The sequence below is a fragment of the Lissotriton helveticus genome, chromosome 8 (genome assembly GCF_964261635.1).
Source record: "Lissotriton helveticus chromosome 8, aLisHel1.1, whole genome shotgun sequence".
Lineage (NCBI taxonomy): Eukaryota > Metazoa > Chordata > Amphibia > Caudata > Salamandridae > Lissotriton > Lissotriton helveticus.
This window is the reverse complement of record NC_136069.1, coordinates 1,044,667,092-1,044,689,277: the sequence shown is the minus strand read 5'-3', so window position 1 is coordinate 1,044,689,277 and position 22,186 is coordinate 1,044,667,092. Positions and strand designations below refer to the sequence as shown.

The 22,186-nt window shown below is 46.2% G+C and overlaps 1 protein-coding gene across 1 annotated transcript in view; it reads right to left on the bottom strand.

Moving 5' to 3' along the window:
* Positions 1-22,186, bottom strand: part of LOC144773091 (lysosome-associated membrane glycoprotein 1-like) — a 214,405-nt gene that overhangs the window by 105,745 nt on the left and 86,474 nt on the right. Inside the window, exons 6-7 of the mRNA XM_078657906.1 lie at positions 14,425-14,544; positions 11,764-11,833 (exon numbers count right to left, since the gene is read on the bottom strand). Of these exons, the coding sequence (XP_078514032.1) occupies positions 11,764-11,833; positions 14,425-14,544 (190 nt within the window). The remainder of the gene's footprint in view (positions 1-11,763; positions 11,834-14,424; positions 14,545-22,186) is intronic.

Below are 22,186 nucleotides of genomic sequence, written 5' to 3'. Positions count from 1 at the left end.
GACACCAGCATCCCCTCCTTCAGAATCTCTTGAAAGTCCTCTTCTCTCGAGGAAGGAGCTCAGCGAATTGCTGGAGGGACTCCCATAGGGCACGATCGTATCGCCCTAACAAAGCAGCGGCACTAGCCGCCTTCATCGCAGTAGATGCCATCCCACAGACCTTTCTACCTGCCGAGTCTATCCAGCGGCTTTCCTTATCGGGAGGTACCGTAGATGACGGGGTGGTGGCATGTTGCTTCCTAGCCGCCGTCACTATGACAGAGTCCGGTGTCGGATCCATCCGAAGAAAAGCCGGGTCAGAATCCGGGGCCCGGTACTTCTTAAGGAGCCTGGAGGGAGCAGCCTTTGTCACCGCGGGAGTGAGAAACAACTCCTCGGCGGGCTCTACCAAGCCTGGTACTAGAGGCAACAATGGTCGAGACAGGTGCTTTTTATGGAGCGTCTCGAAAATCACAGATGTCGTGGGTGTAGGCACCGTCACTGTGATGCCCAACTTAGCTGCACCCGCGCAGCAGAACATCCTGGAAAGTGACGATGTCGTCTCAGGCGACACCCTCGTTCCAGGGGATTCCGACAAAGTCGGTGAGTAGTCTCTGGTCCCAGAAGAGTCCGTGCGTGACCATGATCTGCGCCTCCTGTGGCGTAGTCTTGATCTCGTTGACGACCTGTGACGACGACGCGATCTCCCCCTCCGACCGGAGCGAGAGCGCGATCTCCTTGGCTTCGGCCGCTCCACAGGCCTCACAGGAGTAGGCGACCGTAGCCTGACTGGGGGCCTCGGCTGAGGGGTCCCCTTAGGTGGAGTCGGGTATCGTGACAGTGAAGCTGTCCTCGGAGGAACAGGCGGTCCGCCAGTTGGAAGCAGAGGATGAGGATGAGGAGGTGGAAGCGGAGGCGGGGTGGGAGTCCGCGGCGGCGGATCCTTGGGCAAGGGAGGAGGAGGTGGAGTCGACCTCGTCTTAGGGGGTGTATACACCTCAGAGTACACCGAGCCCGGTGACTTTCCCTTCTTATCAGGCGATGGAGTCCCCTATCGGCCCATGACGCTAACTAGAATAACTCATGGTCCCAGAAGTCCTTCTGTGCCTCTTTGGCGTTGAAGAACGTCGCCCTGACGGCGACCGTCGGTCCCTCGACGGCGAGCGCCCCCTCCTCGACGGCGAGCGCCTTCTCCTCGACGGCGAGCGCCTTCTCCTCGACGGCGAGCGCCGGCGAGCGCCTTCTCCTCGACGGCGAGCGCCTTCTCCTCGACGGCGAGCGCCTTCTCCTCGACGGCGAGCGCCTTCTCCTCGACGGCGAGCGCCTTCTCCTCGACGGCGAGCGCCTTCTCCTCGACGGCGAGCGCCTTCTCCTCGACGGCGAGCGCCTTCTCAACGGCGACAGCCTTCGCCTCGACGGCGAGCGCCTTCTCGACGGCGAGCGCCTTCTCCTCTACGGCGACAGCCATCGCCTAGACGACGAGCGTCTCCTCGACGCCGAACGTCTGCGAGACTGATGTCATCCTCGACGTCAAGGTTCCCATCGACGCCAACCTCCTCTTCTTCTTCGCCGACGAACGGCGGTGTCGCATCGACGGCGAGCGCAGACGCCGGGCCACCTCTCGATGTCTATTACTCGACGACGACGATGAGACCGTCACCGGTGATCTCAACGGCGGTCTATTCAGTTCCCTCGACGCCGAGCGTAGACGCCGCTTCGACCCAGAGCCCTGGGGAGACGGGGAACAGACTGTAGTCATCCCTCTCGACACCGTCGTCGGTGCTATCAACGTGGACGGAGAATAGGGACGCTTGCTGCCCTTCCTGCCCCTGGGGAGCCCCCCAGAGGCCTCAGCATGGGCGGAGGAAGTCTGCCCAGACCCACCTTGTGCCTTCAGTCTTTTGTCTTCCAGGCCTTGAAGCGTGATCTTCATCCTATCTCTCAGGGTCCTGCTGGAGAAGCCCTGGCAAATGTCACACTCCTCCGGGACATGAGATGAGGGAAGGCAGATGATGCACACCTCGTGTGGGTCCGACTTGGCCTTCTTCCTCGAACACTCTGGGCATTTGTCAAACAAAGCAGGCATTTTGACAAATAAAAGAGTGCTCAGAAACACACACAAGGAAGAAAGCACCAAAGCACTTCAAATGAAAGCACTAAATACTAGAAAAAGTGAAAAAAATCACCAAATAAAACCCTTAAAAGGGAGAGTTCAATGCTCCAGGGTCCTGCTAGCAGGAGCCGGAAAAAAGAACTGAAAGTAAAAGGGACCTGCTGTGCATTCTGGGATATTGCGAGAGTTCTGGAAGGTTCTCTTAAAGGCACAGTATCCTGTTCTGAGCCACATAATGGCAGCCTATGGGGCTTGTCTGTCCATTCCTCCCTCTCTATCATTCCTGAGGGTTTTGCTGGTAAAAGCAAGGGTTTCTATGTGGAGAAATCTGGACAGGATGTGCGGTTTGTGGATTTTTGGTGGAATTTCTAGTTGAAGTACTGGACAGTGTAGCCTGTGGATATCGGCTGCATTATCGGTCTTTAAATTCTCTCCAGTGTCTGTGCAGTTCTGCATTTTATGACAATTTAAGAGATTATTTTTGATTGCTCCGGGGTCCACGCACATGGGCGGGACTATTCACTAGATTAGGACTATAACAGACATACTCCTACTACAGAAGCACAGATATTAACAAACAAACTGAAAGAAAAGGACTCGCCTATCAAAATTATTGAAAAGGCTAAGAAGAGAGCACGAAATACTCGGAGAGGCTCATGAAAGGAGACAGCCACAATAGATATGAGTCACCACATTTAACTTCTTCAAATGAACTGAAGAAAATAATCAACAAGAAATAGCCCATACTCACATCAAATAAGTGGTCATATGAGAAACCTATGTTCTCATTTAAAAGAAACCAAAGTGTGCACGATATGCTCATCCACACTGACACATTCAAATCGAAAAGTGACAATCAGGTGACAATTTGGAACACCCCGCCGGTAATAGGACACTACCTGTGCGGGTCATGCGTGGCCTGTGAATTCACGGAACACACCAAGACTCTTGAACTAGGATTACATATCCCTTGGGAACAACGATCCCACACAAACTGTAATACAGAATCAGTAATCTCATCAAGTGCCCTTGCGAACTGTCCTATGTGGGCATGACCAGTTGCAAAGTTTAGATACGGATAAGTGCACATAGAAGCACGATCAGGCCACTATATTAACATCACATTATGTGGAAAATAAGCATAAAGACACAGACATACGATGGACAATAATTGAGAGAGTTAAAGGCACCAGCAACTTGCAGAACAGACTCCTAGACAGAGAACAACGCTGGGTATACCGATTGAAAACCTATGAGAACGGACTTAACAATGGTATACCATTGAGCCAACTTTCCAAATGAACATTATGCAACTCCAGGTCTGACGTTCCATACCTGTGATCACCCAATAGCAGTTGATGACCCATCCGGTTGGACAGCGCTTTTGAGAATTTTTATCCTCTGGCAATACCCATAGATGCACAGCTTTATTTATTTACACCTAAAAAAAATCAGCCTCCACACAATCCCCCTTCTTTAGAGGCTACTCTCCTTTTTAGGTTTCGCCTGTCGAAAGCTGCGCACCGCGCAGCTTTTCGGCGCAGGCGAAATCTGATGTAAACAGTATGTGGCTTGGTCAACGCCCCTCTGACCCATTGGCTAGCTCCATAAATGGAGGCTAGCCATTGGAACAGAGATCTGTCCGTAAATTGCGGAGCAGATTCGGGGGCGTTTTTACTCATCCTGCTCCTTTGTACACGTCAGTGCGGCGGTGGGCGGGGTTTATTTTTCTGGTCGTCTATGTTTATTTTCGTCATTACGCGGCCGACCGCCGCAGGAAGTCCAGGTGAGTTTCTTTCCGTGTGCTCCCGCTGTCCGTCTTCCCGTACCCCCCTCCCGCTGTCCGTCTTCCCGTACCCCCCTCCCGCTGTCCGTCTTCCCGTTCCCGCACCCCCCTCCCGCGTCCGTCTTCCCGTTCCCGCCCCCCTCCCGCTGTCCGTGTGCGGGCAGTAAGCGGTTTTACAGGCTTTCAGAGTAAGGGTCCGTTCCTGCCCCCTCCCGCTGTCCGTGTGCCCGTTATGCCCCCCTCCCGCTGTTAGTCTTCCCGCCCCCTCCCGCTGTCCGTAGGTGCTTGTTAACCGTTTCTATAATCTGTTTGCTGCGTGTGTCCTGCTTCTCAGTGAAGCGTCATGCCTGGTTCCTGGAGCGTTTCTATGAGAGCCTGTGCGCTCGCCATAGTTATCTCTTGCATTTCCTAATTAGCTTTACCGCTGCCATTAGTGTTTTGAGAAACGGAACAGGCCTGTCTTTACCTTAATAAGGAAGAAGCAAGACCCATTCAACAGATGGCGTTTCATTTTGCCTACCGTTTATTTTATTTTTTATGGACAGATTACTAAAGTGACGCACACGTCTGCTTTCTGTCGTCTTAAACTTAATAGAGACTCGAGGTAGTACTTTTGACCAATTTCATTAAAAATTAAGTATAACGTGCACTGATAAAGTGTAACTTACTTTCCAAAAAATAAAGATTTACACGTGGTTTAATACAGATGGAATTGTTTTGCCAGGAGCGCTTGGCTCTTTCGACAACATCTGCTCCATAAGTAGCCTGCCTCCAAACTTGTTGGGCTTTGCCTGAGCTCATTCCCTGCAAAAGTATTTGCTGAAGGGCGCGTTCTCCTTTCTTGTTTTTTGGCACGAACGGTACAGCAAAGCAAGGCTGTAGAAACCTGCAAAGATTTCAAATGTTTATTCGATTAAGAATGTCCTTGTCAGCACCCGCGCCTACATGCTGACTGGTTTGCAGTAAATGCATGTCTGAACAACCACGAAATCCGAGCAAATGACAATATTCTGCCAATGCCCACATGCCAGATATTAATTTAGCTTGTTTTCTTCCTTTTGAAGAGCGGTGTTTAGTGAAGAGAGCTTCCAAGGTGTGCGGTTTGCCAGAACACATGTTAATGATCGGGTCGCCTGCTGTTCATATGCTTTTTCCTGACAGCGGTGAAAGCAGCACACTTTTTTTCTCAAGCTTTTCCACACTGTTAGGCATAAGAAAAACGGCATTAACTGAAACTGACTGATAAATCTGTTTACATACAAGCAAACTCGCTGCAGGACACAGACATGTGGGAACTAAATCCGCGTGATTAAATACTACATTGACCTGTTTAATAGTAGAAGCCAAAATTATAATGACATTTATGATTTCAGAATCACAGTATTTGCCCTTTGTGCACTGCTGCGGCAAACCATCCCCGATTCGACACCACCTATTAAAACACCATAGACTTACGACCCTCTGTTAGAAAGTCAATCAACTCTTTAAGACACTCGCAAATAAAAAGCTTGCCAACTACATTACATTGAGCTCATGGCGTAGGTACATCTGAATGTTGATTGTCTTTGAGAGGTGACATTCCTGATGTTAGCAATGTTTAAAATGAGACTGCCGGTAAATTAGAGCATCCTTATGCAGTTAGGCAAGATATGTTTTGTGGAAACGTGGAGTTTCCCAGTGAAAATTGACATTCCAACAGATTGCATATGTGCCTAGCTTCTGATGTGAAACGTTTTTGATACAATGCCCAAGGAGCTGAGTGGCTGGTTGATAAAATGCCCATGGAGCTGAGTGGCTTGTTGATAAAATGCCCATGGAGCGGAGTGGCTTGTGGACGTGTGGGTTCCAGTCTTTTGGGCATCACCGTAAATTACGGTGGATTCTCCCCACGTTTTCTTTTTACTCTGTCATTGAGATTGCTTACGAACGTCAATGAATAGAAGAACAAGTCTGAAAAGTGTTGTCTAACTTTAAAAAAAGAAAATGTATTTTACATGTTTGTAATGTTTGTAATTTACATTCACATTGACTGCAAATGGTGTAGGTAGCATTACCCGTGGGCATAGCACAGGACCCCAGATCCCCTGTTGTGCAGGAGGCCTTCCGTCTCTTGTTGTTGCTGTTCCTTCCATTCTTGCTTTGAGGATTCGCTGCTCTGTGACAGTCTCTGGCTGCCTCTCCCCTCCCGCTTTAATAAATCTTGTCTAAAGTACGTGGGAGGGGGCGGACGCTATGGAGTGATGCTGGTCTTCCGTCTATCTTTCCCTGGAGCTGCTCATCGTGTCAGTCTTATTAATGAAGCGTCTTCAGTACCACTCGTGATTTAATGTACGTGCTCTTTGCTGATCTTTCCTTGTATGTGCAAATGAGTCAACCCAGAACTGTCGGAGCGCCTCAATGTGTTGATTCTGCACCTATGATGACATAGAATGCTCTATTTTTGACCCAGTTCTACATCATGAAAACATTCCTTCCCACAATGTTTCTCGTGGCCGGTTAGCTCAGTTAGTTAGAGCGTGGTGCTAATAACGCCAAAGTCGCGGGTTCGATCCCCGTACTGGCCATCGTAATTATTTTTTTTTTAAGAAATGTCCTGCATTAAAGAACAAGATTGTTTATTAATGTAATTTACTGGCCGGATATTTGTACCAGGGTGGGGTTTGATAGTGCCATGTAACCCCGCTTCGCGATACCAGCCTCCTCCATGTTTTCAAGGGTTTCTGAAAATTCACTTTATGAAGCACTGTTTAAATCGGGTACGCCGCCTCTGAAGAGCACACTTCCTCTGAGAGTTGCGGTTCCTCGGCTTGTCGGTGGGAATTCCAGAAGTCGAGAGATAAAGGGAAGAGCACATGGGTTATGTAGGCATCATTAAATCATATTGCATAATATATTGGTGCCCTTTATAATCGTTGCAGTCTCGGATTGTGTGGTTTACTGCATGTTTTGAGCACTATCTCTGGCACAGGGCTTACATGGGACACCCCCATGTGACTGACACGCCTCTCTGATCCCAGCCCTAGAGCCCTACAGAAGAGGAGGTTTGGGCTTCGCCGGAGAGCCTTAGAATTTCACAACTGTTTGTGTCTTTAAGATCTCTTCCGGTCTACAGTGCCTCAGTATTTATAATCCACTAACGGTTCTCTTCTGCAAAACTGCTCAGCAGTTTACAAAAGCAGTAAGAGGGGTTTCAGAGTGCACAATCAGGCACAATCTGAGATATGTTTTATGATAAAGAAAAATATATATTTTGAAAGGTTTAGTCGAAGCAAAAGATTGATCCTAAGGCACGACCTTTGGAGCCCCTTGTGTGTCCACTTTGTCGGTCTTCCCTTTAAGGTACAAAACAGTATTTTTTCTTGGAGGTGGAAGTGGCAGTTTCAGTACAACAATGTATTCTGTAGTTCGTTGCTGGTGAATTCACCTTAGTGAAAGTCGTTGATGGATCTGATTTGTTCTGTATTTATAAGTCTACATTGATAGCACAGCATTCTCTGGACCTCGTGCTAAACTAAAAAAAGCTTCTAGAGTACTGCTGAGAAGAGGGGGTGTGTGCGGGGGGCTCTGTGTGGGTGGGTGTGTGGGGGGCTCTGTGTGGGTGGGTGTGTGGGGGGCTCTGTGTGGGTGTGTGTGGGGGGCTCTGTGTGGGTGTGGGGGCTCTCTGTGGGGGTGCTCTGTGGGGGGGTGTGGCATTTGCGAGAGATTAAGCTATTGGCATTGTAAATGACAATGCCATTTATTTATCTGTTTTCAAAACCAACACATAAATAAAAATATTGTCATTTACAATGCCAATAGCTCTAACTTTTGCAAGGGCGAAACCGTTGCATTGTAAATGCTTGTTTTATATGGGTACCAGTCACCACTCCCCACTCCGAATAGTTCTCATCATTGAGCGTAGCATGCTATCATATTTAGGGAAACCATAGATAGCTTTCTTTATCTTTGTACATCAGTTGTAACTCCTCAACATCCCCTTACTTACAACCTGTAAGTGGGCACTGGGGGAGAACAAAATTACATTTTCTTTACGTGACCACTGAGGGAGATACTCTCTCACTCTTGCCACTTCGCTGACTGGGCAATTATATTTACAGCTTATATTATTATTGCCCTCCACTTATTGCCGTGTAATACACGTTCGCTTCCATTCAAAAGCGAGCGCGTCACTGTCACTCGCGTCAGCCCCATGTGCGGATTCCTCCTGCATGTAAACTTTCTATTTGTAATTTTGACCTACAATTCCCAGGCACAATTTACAGCAACCACGCCCTCACAATGACGCGGCACGTCACTGCCTACGCAGGTCAGGGGTGGGACCCTTCGTTTCCGATCACCGCGTAAAAACACAACATTTAAACCCGGGACCGGAGACTCTGGCAGCGCAAGCCGAGGACCGGAATCTAAATAGGTAGATCATTGGATGACTGCTCAGTTGAAGTAAGTGTTATTATTCCGCGCTGACGCTCGGTCTTCCTCTTTTTTACATCAGCACTGTTCTATCTTGGGTCAACCACACGATGATCCCGAATACATTAGGCTCACCACATAGAAATCGTTCTTCCTACTATGTTTACACCTACCCCAGGACCACCCATATAGTTAATCCGGTCCTGTGTGATGAAGCCATCTTCCCCAATTTGGGTAAAGTATTACTGAGACAAGAGAGTTTATGCATGAGATGTGAGTGTCCGTGTGGTTTATGATCATTCTGAAGACTATACGCTAGTTAGAACAATTGAGACTTCTTTCACATGGTGCATGTTTTTATTTGATCAGACTTTCACGCCAATAACGCTAGTGTGCGAATAAATTCACCACTTACACAGAAAGCCTGTCTCATATAATTCCAATATGTTTCAGTGTAGCAGTTTGAGTGGCACAGTGAAGGGGTGATGCCTCCGCACTGAAGCATGAACACGTTTGTTGGCATGCTCACCCAGGCGGTATCCACGACGCCCCAACAGGGCATAAAAAACACGACAGATGATGTCTGAAGTTTGTTATTTGGTATCTGACCCTGCTTTTCTTTTCAGATGGAGTCTGGCAGATGATATTCACACACTTAACATAACACAAGGAGCAGCTACTCTGCCCTCACCTTACTGATAGGATAGGGGCTCCCCATCCTTTCAGTTCCCTCACATAGGGGGTCAACCTTGCCCTGAGGAAAGTCCAGGACCTTTATGGCCGCTTCAGACTGAAACATGTCGGCACTAGGGTCTTAGGACCGTAATATTCCAATAAAAGACCCATTACCCAGACAGACCCAAGAATAAAGGGAAATCTGGGATCTGCCGGAGGTATTATCTTTAAACCCCCTTGTCTTTCATTACTAAAAGAACTCCCAACACTGTGGTTGAGCCCACCCCGGTCTTTTAGGGGTCGGGGTGACCCGATGATGAAGCATGACACCACCAGGGTGTGTGAGGGTAATTAAAACAAAAATAGTTTTTTCCCCACATTCATGGTTGGTTTAGGTACAACCTTTTACTAGAGAGCTCCCCCCCTTTCCTTATCCCCCCCACCTCGGGCACAGCTAGTTCACTAGCACCTCTGACCACCACGTGGTCAATTGGAGTATTTTTCACACCCTCTAGGTATTGGGATCTCTCCAAAAACCTTGTGTGTTAACGCCTTAATGGGATAGGCACCCCTCTTACTTCCTCTGCCTTACACAGTGATGTGAGGCTATAGGGGAATGCAGGAATTTGGGTCTGGGGGCAGGAAGGGACTCTTCAGGAGTGGTTTCAATTTGGAGCAAAGGTGCAAAACCGTTTCAATTGCTTCAGCAAATGTGAGCTTTTATTTTATTTTGTGCCCGACCCTTCTTTACAGCAGCAGAATAGCCTGTGCTGAATAGATTTACCACAATGTGATCAGCATAAGGTTAGATATGAACTGGCCTGTGTGGAAAAATGTGTGACCTGTGGAATTCACATACGCTGTTCCACTCCTAGACCTGTATTTTCCTATGGTTTTCAAGGTACAACTCTGTGGTGCCGAGCAGTCCTGATTACACGAATGGAAGAATTCCAATTTGTACAGCATGAATAGTTGCTTCAAGGGGAGCTTATCAGCGCTATCAGCATGTGAAATCACAGCAACCAAACTAGACGGTCTGCTATAACCCCTAAAAATGATGGTTTTAAGTCTTTCCTGAAAAGAGTTTCAGAGCTGGAGTTTTAGGCTGGCTGGCAGAGCATTCCCCATTTTTGCTGCCCGATAAGTAAATGAGCGACCTCCCCTCCTGGCTTTTCTTATTCTGGGGATTACTAACCAGCCCTGATTTTATGAACAAAGTGTTCTAGCAAGAGACTTAGTCTCTAAATCTACCCGAGCTAGGCAGGACATTTTTGTTTACGGTCTGAAGGTAGTCATTGGTTCTTTGTGGTGAATTCTTTTTTGCACAGGCAACCAGTGTAGAGATTTTGGATTCTGGCTGAAAAGTGTCTTTTGTGTAGGTTTACAGTCAACCTAGTAGCCGCTTTCTTTGCTCTCCGAAGCCAACAAATGAGGCCAGCCAAGGTTTCCAGTTAAAGGGAGTTTGCATAGTCCAATCTGGAGGTTACCAGGGCATGTACAATTGTCGTCCAAGTGTGGACTGGAAAGTATTTTTTCAGACTTTTCGGCTTAGAAAAGTACTAAAGCAGGTATCAGAGACGACTTGAATTTGAATCATGAAACAGATCTTCATACAGTTTCAAGGTCAGATCCTGGAAGGTAGGAATCATGGTTTACCTAATTCTGTATTTCCAGTGGAGTGGAATTCCCAAAGAACAGAATCTCAGTTTTGAGCTTCAAGCAGATGTTCTGCATCTACTTAGTAACCATGCTCAAACAAAACTAGAATCTATCTGTGATGGTTTGGTGTACTTATTGAATGCTAGCAGCCGCTAAGTGTCATCTGCGTGTGACACTGTTGAATTCTAAAGGTTCTACCACTTATGTCAGCACGACCAAGTAGATATTGAATAGGGTCGGGCTCAAGGCAGAACTCTAAGGGACACTGTCAGCTCTCCGTAGGAATAAGGAGGGAGGAATAAAGTGTGTGTCTGTCAAACAAAAGATTTCAGCAATTGTCTAGCTATAGCTCCCCCTGCGTCCAGCTGTTCAATGAGGATGGAATGAGACACTGTCAAAACCACTGACTGGTCCAAAAGGTAACCTGTGTTTGAGATCAATCCTTTTAAGGATTATCCTCATATGAAGCCTAAGCCTTTCCAATGTACTTGTGCAGAGCCACAGCCTGTTTTAAAACCTAATTCTACTACAGAGTTCAAATTTCCTTTGGAAGCCGACCCACTTACTGAGGTTGATCCTCTTTCCTGAACTATTCTCCGATTTAGTTTCAAGAGCCTGTTTAGAGCTATGAGGTGCCAAAAGCAACATTTTCCGCATCTCCAGCATTCTTCAACACAGGTCCTTTTCAGCTACAACGTTTTTCAATGGTGCAGTTTCTTTTTTTTTTTTTTTTTTTAACACCTGTGAAAACCTCCAAACCAAGTAGTACAAAAAAATTCTCTCAGGAGAAGCATCTCGTCCTGTACATTGTGGATTTTGGGAAACATGGTCAGGAGTCATCCAACCGACACCTGAAACCAAAATCAAAAAGCTTTGAAAAGAAAATAAGCAATATTGTAAGGACAACATTGGATAGGAGAGTGTCTCAAATTGTGCATTTGCAAAACACATTCTGCCAGCCTTTAAACGCTGCCAATCTGAACATTAGAAGCACAAGAAACAGGTGGAGTACTATAGATGCAGATTTAGACCTGGGTCATTTTCAGTTTAACAAAAATGGCTAAAGCAGTATAAAAGGTAAAAATGTGCAAGGATTTTAAAATCCTGGCTACAGTATCTACTTTCACAATGTGAAGTTTACCTTGTGCATCATCAGGTAAAGATGTGTTCACAGAAACCGACCCAAGGTAAAACACATTGGAAGATGAATTCTGGGAAGAGGAAAAAACACAAAGTTACACATTTAATCCGTTTTTCTGAAAACAATTTTAAAAAGTAAAGCAAAGACAAAGTGTGCAGCAAAAGGTCAGCTATCCAAACCATTTACGAATCAGAGTACCACCTAATTATGTACATTTTTTTGCAATGCTTTTCATCTCATACACTAAAATAGCATGTGAAACCTCACATATGCACCGTCTTGCAAAATATCCAACCACTGTCAATGTCCTGTGCCACAGAAGGTCGTGGCTGCCAAGTCATCCTGCCTCTACACGTTTTGAATATCAAAGGCTTTCTAAACTAGGAACTACACAAAAGACATTCAAAAGGATCCAAGTAATGTGTGTCAACCGCAATATACAGATTCTGTTGCTGGACAAATCTTAAAGTTCAGCGTGTGCTGAGAAGAACCCACCAGTCTTGCACTTTCAGTAAGGTTGCCTGTGACCTGCCCCATTGGCATTACATGGACATTGTGAATGTGCTGATCGGTTTGCTGAGCTGCCAACCAGCCTCTTATTTCAATGAAAAGGTTGTGATAAAACTTCCCACAGTAGCGAGGGACATCAAAAGGTCCGCACTCCAAAAGAGAAAGTAACCCCAAGCCCTAAAACTGGCGACCACGACGACTAACATGGAGTCGGCTGACACCCCTCTCTCAACTCTCATTTAGGGCCTCTAAATGATAAATTAGCATACAATTAGGGTATTCAGGTTGGGGATGGGGGGGGCGACCTATTAGTACAAAGGTCCCCCCACTAGGATGTGCGTTTCTGCATTTCATTTCACAACATATTACTGCATGGTCCACACTTTGTACTGAGTCGCCTCCAGGTGTTTATAACATGCTACAGTTGAGGGCTTTAGAGTGGAACTTTCTCAATGTGCTCGTCTGGGAGTCAAAAAGGTGTTCAGAACACAGGATTAGTCTATACATGACCTCTCTGCAGAGCACACCGCGCAACGGTCCCGTATTCTGTTTCCAGTTGTGATTCTGCGCAAATGTGTGGGAAGAAGTTACTCCCTGGTCAAAACAGTGACAAGGTGAACGTAAAATAATTTATTTTTGTTGCACATTTATCTTAAAACAGCTAACAAAACAAATACTCGTGGCTGATTTTAGGTGGGTAAGTTGTGTTATATTTCTCAATTCAATCACTGAAAACACAGAGAGCCAAGTACCAGTCAGATGGAACACTATGGGAATTGCAGATATTTAGAATGTGTGTTTAAGCTACGTCCTTAATTACATAGACCACACCTGTTTTAGAGATTCATCCATTTTTTTCAGCCCTCTTAAAGCCCTAGGTTAGTGGAAAGGGAGAAGTGGAAAAGATGTGATGGATGATCTGAGCATAATCAATGCAAACAGACTGGTAGAGAGCTGAGGAGATGAGGAAAAGGGCATTGCATGCAAACGAAAACAATGTAGGATGGGTAGAATCCACACAAAAAGGTAAGAGGCAGGGAGACTGGTGAACTTCAAAATGCACAGGTTGCCAATGATTCATACAATAATTTTGTGTGTGTCAGGCAAGCTTCACCCTTCCCAGTGGTTTTGGGGTTTCACCCTCCCCAAGAATACATTGAAAAATGGCACAAGATAGTATTATTTGGTCCAGTTTCCATAACAAGTGGTCAAGAAGCCATATCTGTGATCCATTCTAACCAGCTTGACCACATTCCTGTACCTCATTCTCATTTAAGAACTGCAGTCCTGTCTTTCCCTTCTCCCTTTTGTAATCCCTACCTTACCCATGTGCACCATTTTACCCTTTCAAACATACTTTCTGCTGTGCAACATTCTCCCACAGTAATCTCCACCCTTTTTTTGGGGGGGGGGGGGGGGAGAAACCTCTACCAGAAACTATGTAGAATGTTTACCAGTTATTAAAACTTCCAAGCAGGCCTGGTGGTAGCACTGAAGACCGTGGGAATTACAATGATTCCGCAGTGGCACAAGTGGGCCCCATCAGTGAGAAAAGTGGGCCATGGTCTCCTTAGAAAAGGGCAATTGCCCTTTTAAAACAAAATTCAACACCAGGCCCAATAGTAATTCCTGTTTTACATAGCACTTAGAAATGGTTAAAGGGAACACTTTGGGGGAAAGAGGAGTGGAAATGGGAGGAAGAGCAAGAGGTTGCCAAATTTGATTCACTCAGGGTGCTACAATGGCAAAGGCAGGCCCTGGGTGGGGAGATCTACTAAATGGCCACAAATGAGGGTTTACATGGGAACAACTATCAAGCTAAGGTCTGCCTGCTGTTGTCTGAACAATACAAGGTTAGGTAGTCTGTCGGTCAATGAAAATACTGCATTCATTGAAGGTTTGCATTTGTCCCGATTTGGAGCATAACTGCAGCCCGCCCTCCCCAATTGCACAATAAACACTTCTCATTCGGATATCCCTCAACAAACTATCCTAAAATACCTTCAGATAGACTGTACATGAACTTCAGATGACAAGCAGAAAAAACTGATCATGTTAATTAAGTGGGAGCAAACATCACGAATTCACAAGTACTACCGTTTAATACTAAACATGGGTTTGCAACATTAGGCATTTAATTACAAAACCTACCTTCTCAAATGTCAAAGAAAGAACAGTTTGCTTCATAATGAGACTAATAGTTGGTGAAGGGGTACAATTCCCTGTGTGGGCCACCTGTAAGGGATCCAAGGCAAATACATCTACCGCAGTCTAAAGAAAAAAAAAAGTTTACAACAATCACATGGTCCTTTTCATCCAAAGTTTGCACAATAGGCCAACAAATAAGACAAAAAAAACTGACTGTGATTGCATCTGGATTTACAGCTAACCCTTTCCCCCATTACAAGTCATCTTACATCGACATCATAGGTTTGATGTACTTTGGGAATGGTTTCGATGAGACGCTAAAGCAGATAATGAACCATGTTTTACAAATAGAGGCTAAACATTCCTTAAACCAAATCATGCATTAAACAATTTCAAATAAACTGAATTCAGCAAATACAAGTAGTAAGAGTAGATCTGGTTATGGCTTTTGTAAAGTGAAAAAACTCTTCAAACAGATACTTTAAGGGAGTGAAATAAAAAGTAGATTAGACAAGTGCAATTCAACCCCACCCCCTTATTTTCTTAAGCTTGCATATTCACATCTAGAGACAGGCTAAGCACAAGATAGGCCGGTCGCTTCCTCTGCTGAGACGCCACTCTGAGCATTCTATGCTAAACATGAAAAAGTAGCTTTTGCCATTTGGATAAAATACAGATTTGTAGCCAGCTCTTTGACAACCTGGGTGTGACCCCCATTTTGTGGCAATAAATCGTACAAGAGAGAAGAAAAAAAATACAAAGTGGAAATATTATCAAGTACAGCGTAGGCTACAAAATTCAGTACCTTCTTGGGTACAAAGAAGTTTATATTTTGCAAACTAGGCCAAACGAGAAGGAAAAAGGACAAGTCTACCAAGTAATTTAACACCAGGTGTGAAAACGGGCATTTCCCTAATAAAAAATTAGAAAATAAAAAAACACCCGGAAACCAGGTCATGACCATCCACCATGAACGTCGCAATCAGTTTTACAATGCTGTTTTCTGGTTTTAGGTCAGATGTCTAGACACAAGAAGTCACCATATAACCATCAGAGATTTACTTGATGCATTCACACTGCACATTTAAGGTATCTAGACAGACAACAGTGCAGACAAAACCTCAGGTAAATGCTAAGGATGTGCAACACAGACAGAGCTTCCAAAGCAAATTGGTTGTGACCAGTGTGCAGGTTCCTAGCCCTGGGATCTTATTAATGGATAGAGTCCAATTCAAAGAATGGGGAGGATGAGAGGGTTAGTGAGGAATCTGCGGTTAGATAGTCTCTACAAGGAACAGTTATCAAAGGTAATAAATTATTCTTCTGATAGAGACTTCTACCCACCGATTCCCAACTTTTGAATACATACCAAAAGCATACATATTTAGAGGTGTGTGTGTGTGTGAATGGACTCCAACCATAAAGTCCTGTAGGACCGAGTTGGCTAAGTGCCCCTCTTGGCGAACCTGGCTGTCTAGAAAGCAGTACTTCATGAACATGAGTGATGCTCATGTAGATGTCTGGTAGATGTCCCAGGCAACAACTCCACATGCCAACGCAATGGTAGCAGCTTTGGCCCTGGTGGAATGAGCCTGCAGTCCTTCCAGTGAGTGTTGCAGTTCTTAATGCAGAACATGATTCAGCAGGAGATGGGCTACTAAAGTATGGACTTGCTTTCACTCGTTACAGCGAATCTGACAAATAGCTGATCCTCCACCTTGTGTTCTCAGGTAGTATCTATGTAAAAGCTTAGTGCTCCTGGGGTCCAAGCAATGGAGTCTTGCCGCCTCCTCTGATGGGTGAGGCAGAGCATGGAACTACTGCAGGGTGATGGTTGGAGAGACATGGGATGGCAGGCATCACAAATTTCAGCAAGAAGGATGCTTAAGTCCTCAAAACGAAGTAGTCTGCGAAGGTGGTGTATATCAGGTTCACAGTGTGAAGCTCACATATACACTGATTTTATGGAAACAGGGAAACTTGGTCTTGAGAGTGAAAAGCTGCAAGGGACAGCTGTGATGCGGCTGAAAAGTAATAATCATGATCAATTATATGAGGACCAAGTAAGTTATGGTCCCACTGTGGCATGAAAAAAGGGAGGAGGAGGAAACAAATGTAGGCCTTTCAATAAATGCACCACAGCCGGCAACTTAAATTTGGAGGGCTGATCTAGCACCCGCAAAAAGCTGAAAGATACCCTTTAACTGTGCCCAAAGCACTGCCAGGGGAGGGACAAAACAAAATATTAGATAACTTTGCGTCAAGTGGGTCTATCCTCTGTGTGGTGTACACCAAGTGAGAAACGGGTGCTAACGAAAAGTGTATACAGTTTGTGTCAAGGGTCACCTGGCTAGCAAGATGACATCAACTACCTACAGAGGAAGGTTGAAGGAGTTTAGCGGCGCTGCACAATCTCAAAGCATGAAGGTGCAGATTACAAAAGGCCAGAGTGCAAAACCTTGCCCTATTGCTGCAACAGGAGATCCTCCTGGAGGGGCAACCTGACCGAAGGGACACATGCTCATGCCAAGGAGCTCTACATACCATGTTCTGTGTCCAATATGGGGTCACTGTGAAGACTTGGGATCAGTCAGTCCTGATCTGCAGAACTCTCTGCAGAAGAGGAATTAGCTGGAAGGCATACCGGAATACCAAGTGCCACCATGGGCAGAACAAAAGAAGACTTAGGGGGAGATTACGATGTAGTTGGGAAGCGCTCTGGATGGGATTCAGTATTGTCAAATCAGATTCAGAACCCTTGTTTCCTACCAAAGCAGTCACCTTTCCGGACAACCGAGTATGATGCAAGGAAGCGGTCTGGGCAGACCGAATCGGTTCCAACCGGGATCCAGGCAGCACCAAGTCGTTCAGTGCCAAATGGTACAATGGTGACGGTTTCAGAACAAGCGAGTACAATGACCGATTCGGACAGCCCTTCCGTTTTGTATTGGTCAAACCATTTCGGATGTGGGAATCTTTTTTTGAGGCCTGGAACATGCCCCGCTTCACCCATAGGCATCTGGATGGGCCCATGGGTGTACCCAAGGGACCCCCCCTTTCCCACAGTGTAGCAGGCACCATGGGTAGCCCGCCACAGGATGCAAGGTTCCTCCCACCGCCCCCCCAACCACCCCGTTTTCCAATGGGAGCCTGTGTGCTCATTCGGCACACAGGCTCCCATTGAAGTCAATAGGAGTCCGACTGAATAGAGTCCGCAAGCATCCGGACACATCGTAATCTGTCGGTAGGACTCCCAGAATACGAATCGCTCGGAAGGTATTCCTAAACCAATTCGGTGGGAATGCTTTCCTAATAACATCGTAATCAGCCCCTTAGAAACTCTAATGCACAGAACTGCAGACATAGTTCACTCTATTTGTCAACACAGAGTGTGCAAAGTCCCTCCTCAATCGCGGAAGAAACCTTGCGCCACCTCTGGATGCAACTGCCATTTGTGATCTGCTAGAAGTCAACGGCTTAATCTACCCTGGTATTCAAGGATCCTGCCAGGAGGCTGGCCACCAGGAAAAGGTATTGATGGTCCAGTCATTTCCAGATGCACAAGTCGTCATGCAACAGCGTCCATGACCCCACCCAGCCATATTTGTTGCTTTATAACATGGTGGTGTCTGTAAGCACCTGCACCCACTTCTCCTTAATGGACGAAGGAAGACTTTCCCCACCAAGCAAATGGCCCTCACACCTCCAGATAGTTTATGTGGAGCTGTGACTCTGCCGAAGAGCAGCAGTCTCTGATCTCCCAGGTGGCCTTCCCAACCCAGGAGTGTCATCACCTTGATGTACATAGGCAATGTCTGACATTCCTAACGTTATGTTGGAAATTCCCATCTTAAATAAGATATAGTATAAAAAGGCTCCCACTGGTTAGGAGAGGTCCTTTGTCCCAGATTCTTGCACAAGTTACTGCCAGATATCTTGACTGCCACAGACACTGCAGCATCGCACTTTCTACTGAAAGCGGATATTGAGCCAAGCATGGGAGGAGAGAAGCTGTTGCGCTAGGTCTGCCTTTCACTGAGAACACGGCCTTCTCGACCTCTGATAATTACAGCTCTGTGCTATAAACCGGTATGCAGTGTGCAGATTCTTCCTAAGAAACTAAGTACAAGTTCTACTACTCCATGCTCTCCTAGTAGAGTGTATGTATACAAGTAGGTTTTAAGGTGTTAGTTTTTTTAGATACTTTAACTATAATGAAAATTTTCCTTTTATTCTTGTTCGCAGCATTCAATTTTTGTATGGCTATTTTAGATGTACTAAACAGAATAAGACTGCTGAAATAAAATATTTTTTAGTTAAAGTGTATTTTTCTTAGTGCAGTGTGTGTATGTGGTTTTAAGGAGAACAAAATAGGTTTGCTTCAAATCACCATGGCATCCCTGTGTTAGGGACGGTTTGTAACCCAAAGCATTGACGCCACTTCAACTATGTATTGAGTGTGGCTCTGTGGGGCTACGATAACCTCTTTCACATTCCAGCATTGGTGCATTGAAATAAGTTCACTTTTGTCACCCATGGGTGTGAAAGAAACCTTGTAGAGCTAAGCCAAAGTCTTAGTTTGCACAAAATTAGGCACCCAATCCTGGGCTTGGATTTTTGGGTTAACCGTGAGCATTTTTTTTTTTTTTTTTTTTTTTTTTTTTTTTTTAACATGCACACATTTGAACCATGACCCTGTCATTACAGAGATGTCCGTAGAAATCATGGTTACCTCCTACAGGGACTAAGGGAGCACCTATCGCCGCAGGTTTGTCAACTTTGACTTTTAAAAGGCTATTTCCCATTCTCCAGGCTTTCCAATTCTATTAATCCAATTTACACTTGTTTTTATTCTGCATTTTTAAACTGGTATCTGACGGTACAGGACTGTGGCTTGTTACATGGACAGCAAGGATACAGTAAGGACAAGCAGCATACATTTTGAACAAGGGGGAGGGGGGGGGGGTGTAACGCAGAAAGGTGTGCATGTGTGTATACAGTTACAGAGACCATATATAGAGAGTTTGGCTGGTGGAGATAGCTAGTGGGGGATGTGTGTGTGGACAATGGCATCCACACAGCCAAGAGGTGGTCTCAGAAAAGGGCAAACGTGCTCTGGCTAGTGCAAGGGTAGTTATTCGGGGTGCCCATTTATCCTAATCTTAGGGGTCACACAGTTAGATGTCAGAGCACCGCACACTGCAGATATGACCCAACTTGGTCCCAGTGTGGTCCGCGGGGAGGGGACGGAGGGGGCAAGATCTTGCACAGGGTGATCTTACTCAAGAGGTTCACTGCCGGATGTGCAGGATCCTGTGCAGGGTGCCCCCACCCCCTAACCTGTATCTGCGGACGTGATCGAACTCCACTGTGTGAGCATTGTGTCCTATGCGGATGATACTCAGCTGATCTATCACACGGGCTCAAGATGGTAGTGCCGCAGCAAATTTCACGACTCGTTTATTGGACCTCAAGGCTTGGATGACTCCAGCTGCCGGAGACTAAATGCAGGATAAACAGAAGTTTTGGTGATTGAGAAACAGCCCTCGATATGGTACTCTGCTTGGTGGCCTAGCACACTGGGTCCCACTTAGATTCCCAAACCTAAAGTTAAAAATCTGGGTTTCAAATTTGACTCTTCCTTATCCTTTTACAATCAGATTTCTGCCTCTATCTGCACTGGTTTTGGAGTACTAAAGATGCCCCAAAAGATCCTGGGGCTACTACCGGAGTCAACCATGAAGAAAGTAATCCAAGCCCTGTTGGTATCTAGTCTAGATTACTGTACTCTATCTTTTGGGGGGTGTCTAAAGGCAGGTTGGGGATGCTTCAAAGGGTGAAAAATGCTGTGGCACGTAGTTATTAATTCCTTAACACTGTTCTATAAGATCAGGAGTTGCCCAACTGCACTGGCTCTCTATCAAGCACAGAGTCTCTTTAAAGCTATCTTCTTTGTTCACAGAATACTCAACCAGAGAGGCCCAAGATATCTTGGTCCTCTGATCAAAGCTTATATATCTAACCGACATTTCAGGTCCTCAGGATCTGCGCGAACTGTGATCCCCAGAATTAACAGAATGCGCTTTGGGGGCAGCTCTTTTAGATTCCTGGCTGTTAACTTTGGAACTCCTCGCCATTAGATCTGGGAATCGAGCCATACAAAATTCTGTGACAGAAAAATCTAAAGACCTGGCTATTCATGCATAAGTAAGTAGTGTTCTAGACCCAAGTATAAACACAACCTGAACAGGGCAACAGACCCTAGTGATGAAATCATAGTGCAGGGCACTCCATATGGAATAACCAAGTGCTTTACAACCCTCTGGGGAGGGGACTCTGCGAAGCAGAGTTGAACTAGAAAGTCATGCAGGAATGAACGTGTGAAATGTCCAGGCAGTAATGCTTGGTAAACTTGGGTAGACATGTGTTAGATCTGGGGGTCTCTAGTTGGCAGAGGTAGGTACCACTGTCCAAATAGTGACACTTGCTTCTAGTCAGGGTAAGGAGGAAACCTTCAGCTAACCCCTGCTCACCCCCTTGGTAGCTTGGCACGAGCAGTCCGGCTTATCGAAGGCAATGTGTAAAGTATTTGCACCAACACTCACAGTAACAGTGAAAATACCACAAACTGACTCAACAACAGTTTAGAAAAATAAAGGTATTTAATCTAAACAAGACCAAAACGACAAAAATCCAACATACACAGCTCAAGAATGTGGTTTCAAAAGTGTTCTTAAGGTTGCGTTAAAATAATCCAGAGTAGCGTCACGTTTTAGATGAGACTAAAGTTCCAAGTGAAAGCTGTAGCGTTGAAAAGCAAGCGATCTGTCACTCCTGAGACCCTGGGGAGGAGATGCTAAAACCCCGCTGGACGCAGCAGGCATGTTGCGGTTACTCTGGTCTGTATGGGGAGGGATGCGATACCTTGCGTGGATTCCAGTGCACAGGTTTCAGTGGAAGCGGCTCGCAGAAGGTACGATGCGACGAGCTTCGGGGCGGCGACAATGTCCGGTGCAACGACTATGCGCTGCTCAGCGGCGATCTTCTCCTCTCGCGGCCCCTCGATGCGGTAGCTCTGCGACGACTCTCGCAGTGACGTGATGCGTTCCGCAAGCAAGCGGTGCGACGATCTCTGCGACGATACTCGCAGCGATGATACTCTTCCCACACCAGACTGATGCGTCCCACAAGTGAAGGATGCGATGACCGGCAGCGGCAACTGGCGCTGCGACCATATCGGCCTTCGCGGCGGCAGGAATTTCCGCGCACTGACGAAGATGCACTCCGCAAGCGAGCGATGCGTGAAAACTTGCAGAAAGTTCATCAAATCTTGGTTTCCAGCTTCCCAACACAGGTACAACTACCAGAGGCACTACAACCGGCCCAAGCACTCTAGGAAGGACAGAACTCTCAGCAGATTTCAGGGAAGCTGGGGGTGAAGTCTTTTTGTTCCTGGGACTTATCAGGGAGCCAGCTCTTCCTCAGGCCCTTGGAGATTCCTTCAAGCAAGGCGACACAGCACAAAGCAAAGTCCTTCCCCTCTCCTTGGCAGCAAAGCAACTGCAGGTCAGTCCACAAGCATACAGCAGGACAGTCTTCCTTATTCAGTTTTCCAGCATTCTCCTTGGCAGAGGTTCCTTCTTGATTCCAGGATGATCTAGTTTTCTGTAGTCTGGGGTCCTATACTTATACCCCTAAAAGTCTTTGTTCCCTTTGTGCAGGAGGGCTCTGAGCCCGGTCTGAACCAGTTCTGGGTGTTCATTGA